This window comes from Camellia sinensis, chromosome 15 (genome assembly GCF_055761805.1).
Source record: "Camellia sinensis isolate YWXY chromosome 15, ASM5576180v1, whole genome shotgun sequence".
Lineage (NCBI taxonomy): Eukaryota > Viridiplantae > Streptophyta > Magnoliopsida > Ericales > Theaceae > Camellia > Camellia sinensis.
In genome coordinates, this window is record NC_138975.1 from 44,342,533 (window position 1) to 44,348,985 (window position 6,453).

Below are 6,453 nucleotides of genomic sequence, written 5' to 3' on the forward strand. Positions count from 1 at the left end.
ATCATACTTCATAGGAAGTATAGTTTCAGATATGAAAAACAAAAGTAAAAACCGAAAAAAGAAAATTTGTCCATTCTCTGTGCATTGTTGTTGTATTATTGTTGTCAAATAAGATACTTACGTGTGTATCTTTTTTTTTATTTTTATGAATAACATACCCTTCCGAAGATATACCTGAAGACCTTTAAAAATAGGTTAAAAAATAAATAAATATAGTTCTAAAAAATAAATATCTTGTTAGAATAAAAAAATAAATAATTTATAATTCTATAAATTGTAGAAGCAAAGTTCTTTAAATTAAATATATGCATGCATCAATACATATTGTCTTCATAAGGAATAAATTAATAATACTAGATACTTAATACCGTAAAATAGATATGTCAAAAAGGTTGAGAAATAAAATAAAAAGTACTATCCTCATCTCATAAAATACTTTTTTTTATTAAGTAAATGAAATTTTTTGACATTAATTTTTTTTCAAAATTGCTATAGAAATTTAAATATTTATGTAATATACGTATCCGTATTGTAAGATATATTTAAAATAGTATTGATAATAATATCAATTTACCTTTGAAAGGAATCGAACCAAGATACTAACAAAACTCTTGTATAGTACTATTAATCACTTGCCATTGAAGATCACAATACATTACTTCTAAATGACCTGAACTGGTGTAGATTTTTTATACCCTTCTTCTCTACGTTTTGATAAAAATGTTTTCTCAATTCATCCATATTTGTTTTACTAACTAGTAACTAAAATTTCAATCAACATACCTATTCCCTATTAGTAGTTTTAATGGTAGTGTGGTTCTTACCTAGCTGTGATATTTGTGCATAGGACTTTTTTTTCCCTCCCATTTTTTCTTTAATTTTGGGAATGATTTTAACTTCACACTGGAAACCTCCTCATCCACAATAGTTTTGTTGACCCATTAATCTTCAAAATATGATCTTACTAACAAGTGTTCTTAGGCCATGTTTGTTTGGGCGGACTGGATTAGCGTTCCCATGGCTAATAGTCGTAGGACTACGAATTCATTGAATTATGTATCCTATCTTAACTAATAGTCAAGTTTAAAATAATTAGTCCATACTTCAATTGTTTAATCAAACATTGGATTAATAATTTTATTGGACTATTAGTCCAATCCCAAGCTCATGTCCACCCAAACAAACATGGCCTTAAGGTATAAATAAAAGCCAAAATATTTGTTGAACACAATATATTTTTCACTAATTTAAATGTATTTTTATTAAAATCAACACACTTTTCAATATTTTTATATATTTTCAAGAAATTTTTTACACACAACATTAAACAATGCCTATGGAACACTTGTTACCATTTGTCTTAAAATATTATTTCATTAATATAATATTGGTAAAAAATAAATTGGTACAAAATTTGCATTTACTCCCTTCGTTTAAAAGATTCACCCCAACAATTCAATGAAAAATAAAAGATCCCATAGGTTAAAATGAATAAAGGCAATGCAGTCTCACACTCTCTTGAATGGCCGTCACAATTGAATAATTTTATATCACAAGTTTCATATATACTTGTAGTTTTTTCCTGTGAATTTGATTGAAAGTTGGATTTATGATATATTTTAGGGTAAAATTCATTTTACTTCCTTATGATTTGAGTTCGGAACATTTCACCACCTTATGGTTCAAAAATATGCAAAGAGACTCTTTGTGATTTTGGACTAAATTGCAACTGTTACATTTTTCATCTAAATTGACAGAAGGTAAAACACACTTGCCAATTTTGGGAGTGGTCATCATTTTTTCATGAAATTAAAGTGAAAAAAAAATACAAGTCATTTATCGGTGGTGCTACACGCATCAAGTAGTATACCAATTAATGTACCAACATATATTATGACATTGTCATTTCAAAATTATAACCCCATCTATTATACAAATTACAAAGACTATAACCTCTAAAATTATACAATATCATTTGTTAATACACTAATTAGTATACTAATTGATGCATAGCATTATTCGTCATTTATACCCTATACGTTATAATGGCCTTTTGGTTGCAGCATAAAAGTCTAAACTTGATGTTTCAATGTTTGGTAACTCTTCACATGTTCACAGCAAACCATTTATCAAAACCTTAATTTATTTAACAAGCATGCTATGCTTTAAAATCTTTCAGACATTAGCTTTCTATCCAGTTGAGCTTATTAACCAATTTGATAAATGATATACCGCTTCAGATACAAACATAATTTCTTTTACTTCTGCATCTATATATAATATGCTAGTAGGGCTATATCTAGTTGAAAGTGTTAGAAAGTACTTTTGGAGTTAGATATAATAAATTTTCATGGTTGCTTTTGTTATTGGCAGGAAGCTAAGAGGAGCTCATTTAAGAAATTTAAATAAACTTTAGTATTGGTGCCTAGATAGATGCCAATGGCAGTGACAAGATCTCATTTTTCACTTCCTCCTCCTCCTCTACCGTGTCCTTGGCTCGTCTTCAATGATGGAGAGCATGGAAAGTACTCCACTCAAACCTTCTTTAACACATCACAAGATACCTACGTCATGGGAAGAATACCGGAGTTGTGCGACAATATGATTATTACATGTTCTCACGGATGGCTAGTATTGCTCGATCTTGAATCCGATGATTGTTTCTTGTTGAATCCAGTTTCCATGGAGAAGATTATGCTTCCACCATTGCAATACTTTCAATTCTTCTGTTGCATTCTATCATCACCTCCAACCGATCCCAACTGTGCACTCATTTTTGTGTGTCGAGAAAAATCAAGTGCCATGTTTTGTCGCCTGGGTGATGGTAAATGGACCGAACAACATTTAAGATCTGCTGAATATTTCATATGTGCTACCGTATCTGGGGGAAAGATTTATGGCCTTACGATAGATAGAACTCTGGTTATGGTAGATGTTGTTGGCTCTAATCTGGTTGTGACACAATTGGGATCAGAGAAGGCACCAGGGACATCAATTCCAGGGACATCAAGGTTGGCTCGTAATTTAGTTGATTCATGTGGAGAGTTGTTTCTTGTAATCAAGTCTTACCTAGGGATGACTATGAAGATAAGGGACATAGAAGTTTACAAAATGGATTTTTCAAGATTGTTATGGACAAAGGTGGACAGCTTAGGAGATCGAGCATTCTTTCTCTGTATAACTGGCAATTGTTTCTCTTGTTCTGCAGCCGAATCAGGGATCAAACACAACTCTATCTACTATCTTGAGGGAAACGACCGGGACCTATATGTATTTGATCTTGAAAATTATAGCATCTCATTCTCTACGCCTTGCCCTCTTCGAAGTAATTGGCTGCAACCTAAATGGATTATGCCTATTTTATTAGCCTAGCAACAGATAATTTTGTTTGTATATGTATTTTTCTTCGTTTTCATCATTATGTACTTTGTTTTATCAATTATTATACTTTCTCATTTCATGTTTGCTGCTCATCATTATTCAAATTTCTTTACCAACCCGGTGTGTCAATTCTTACCTGGCACGCCAACGGTAACGATTGTCTCCAAAATTCTGCTCCACCCCATACTTCAAAAGTTGACTTGGATTCGAAGGGATGTTATTGAGCATGTCAATTTTGGCATATTGGCTGGAGAGCAAGAATGTTAAATTGGCAAATGTCAATTTGCCATCCAAGCCTTCAAATAAAATTGGCATATCCAAATTTGAAAGTTTCGGCGGAGATGCTCTTATGCATTAAAAGGATATTTTGAATGCAATGAACTCACTCAGTTTTTCACGACACTATTGTTATAGTTATAGAGGATGACTGTTTTCTAATTTGATTTAGGCTCCGTTTTGTTTTGTTTAAATTTTTTGTTTTTTGTTTTTTTAATCTAGTTTTGGTTATTTGGTTGATCAAAAGTAAGTAAAATATTTTAATTGTAAAGCCTAAAATGATCTACATTTTAAAAACTTGTAAGTGTTTTTTTTTTCCCTCATCAGGATTGATACTATTCAACATAAATATCAAGTTTCACTATTTTCATACACTTTTTTTCTGAATGATATTTTCATACACATTCAACGTCTTTTTGCTCTCTCTCTCTCTCTCTATATATATATATATATATACACACACTTATTCATATTCATATATATATATATATATATATTTTTATCAGCAAACAAAGGAAGTATATAGATATTAAAACACAAATACAGAAGAAGCAACCAGCATAGCTAATTGAAACCAGACAAAATTGGCTTCAAAAAGCTAGCCCAAAATCAGCTTCAAAAAAGGCTTCAGTACAACAGTTGGTGAGAAACCAACTAGAGGAACCTCAAACCCAATCAAATCAGAAAAACAAAGTATTAACATTAACAACCAAAACAGAGGAGAAGAAGACTCCAACAACTGTTTTACAACCAGCAAGTAAGACTCCAGCAACTTGTGTGAAATAAGACTCCAGCATAACAACCAGATCAGTAGCAGGATACACCAGCAAGTAGAAAACAACCAGATCAGTAGCAGGAATGCACACTTCAAACAAGTACCTCAAACCATCACCCAAAACTAGAGAAAACAACCAGCTATAGGCACCAGAAAATTAAGTAGCAGGGATGCACCACTTCAAAATAGATCAGAAAAAAACCAATCATCCGAATAGGAAAGAAATAAGAAGTAAGGCTACCAACACTCCAGTAGCTGCACACAGCTTCAACCTATCCCTCTTCTAGAAAACTTAATTTGTTGTAAGTTAAACAAGAAATCATTGACAGGGAAAGGCAGCATCGGGTCAGCAGCTCTAACCTACATAGCAATCCTGGATTTAATTAAATCACATAGACCATACAAATCTGGTTGCAGATCAGAAAACAGCACCTCATTCCTGTGTTTCCAGATAGACCACAAGGAAGCAATAGGTAACACATTCCATACTTTTCTCTCAAAACTATTACCCGAAAACCTGGCCCAGAACTGTAAAACTCCATCCACTGTTGCTGGCATAACCCACTGAGACCCTCACCAGAGAAAGATATCAGCCCACACCCTCCAGACAAATGGACACCACAATAGCACATGATTGACCGACTCTGCTTTAGCTTTGCAAAACACACATTGGGTATTGGCAGTAACAGAAATGACACCAATCCTCTGAAGGAAAGAAGACGTTTTTAGCCTTTGCCTCCAAGCTAACCACACAAAAGCTTTTGCTCTAGGAGTAGAAACACTTTGCCAAATCATCTTAGAGATAGTAACATAGTCAGTAGATTGTAGACTGTTCTCACACCATCTATAAGCAGATGATACGCTGAAACAGCCAGAGTTTTCAGCCCCCCACCAAAAAGCATCCACCTTGTCAGCTCTCAACTCACGAGTGTTATTTACCACATTAGCCAAACGAACCATCTCGTCCTTTTCCCAATCTCGTAGCATTCTATTAAAGCATCCCTCTCATTCATATAAACTCCTTTTTAATTCAATCACTTGTTTAACTGTTTTCAGCTTGTCAGGAGAGATACGATAGAGTCGAGGAAAATCATCTTTTAAACACCTATCACCAGCCCACTTGTCCTTCCAAAAAAGAGTTCTATCCCCATTGCCAACCGATATGAAAGTATTGCTAATAAAGAAACTGTGCAGGGCAGGGGTGGAAGCTGCCACAGAGAGTATGTCCTTCCATACCCGGGAATGCATCTGAGAGGCTTCCGTATTAGGGTACCACTTGCTGCCTTGAATGTTGTATTTCCCACATAAGACTTTCTTCCACAACAGATTCTCATCACCGTCAAACCTCCACCACCACTTAAGTAGCAAGCAAGCATTAACATCCCTAAGACTCTTGATGCCTAACCCTCCTTTAATAACACTTCCAGTGACTTCGGACCATTTAGCTATATGTATCTTGCTCTTAATCACAGATCCACCCCATAGAAAAGCAGCTTGAATCTTGTCTAACTCTTTAGCAACTCCTTCAGGCATCTTAAATAGTGAGAGATAATATACTGGGAGGCTAGACAAAACTGCCTTGATAAGAGTTAATCTTCCTGCAAGGGATATGAACCTTCTTTTCCAACTAGCCAACTTAACTTTAACTCTATCTACAATAGGCTTCCAAGTCTTCAATCTTCCTGGATTAGCCCCAAGAGGCATCCCAAGATACTTAAATGGAAGCTTTTGACACTTACAATTCAGCCTACCAGCAATGTCAGCCAACAAGTCATCTTGAACTCCAACTCTAGAGATGACACTCTTGTGATAATTGATCCGGAGCCCGGAAATTAGTTCAAAACATCGAAGAATCCTCTTAATATTCATCACTTCCCCCCATTCTGCCTCACAAAAAATAACAGAATCATCAGCAAATTGAAGATGGGACATTGAAATTTCGTTAGCCCCAAGAATAGCACCCTTGAATAAATTTAACTCCCTAGCCCTGGTCAACAAGATGTTAAAGCCCTCGGCAACCA

The 6,453-nt window shown here is 34.5% G+C and overlaps 1 protein-coding gene across 1 annotated transcript; it reads left to right on the plus strand.

Annotated features, from left to right (window-relative positions):
- Positions 1-2,433: 2,433 nt before the first annotated feature.
- On the plus strand, positions 2,434-3,990 carry LOC145812956 (putative F-box protein At1g44080). The gene is made up of 2 exons (XM_082908211.1): positions 2,434-3,270; positions 3,985-3,990. Exons 1-2 carry the CDS (start codon positions 2,434-2,436, stop codon positions 3,988-3,990), a joined length of 843 nt encoding a protein of 280 aa, XP_082764337.1.
- The last annotated feature ends 2,463 nt before the right edge of the window (positions 3,991-6,453 follow it).

Excerpts from the sequence above, each read along its gene's own strand:
- LOC145812956 (XM_082908211.1), top strand. The coding sequence starts at position 2,434 with ATGCCAATGGCAGTGACAAGATCTCATTTTTCACTTCCTCCTCCTCCT.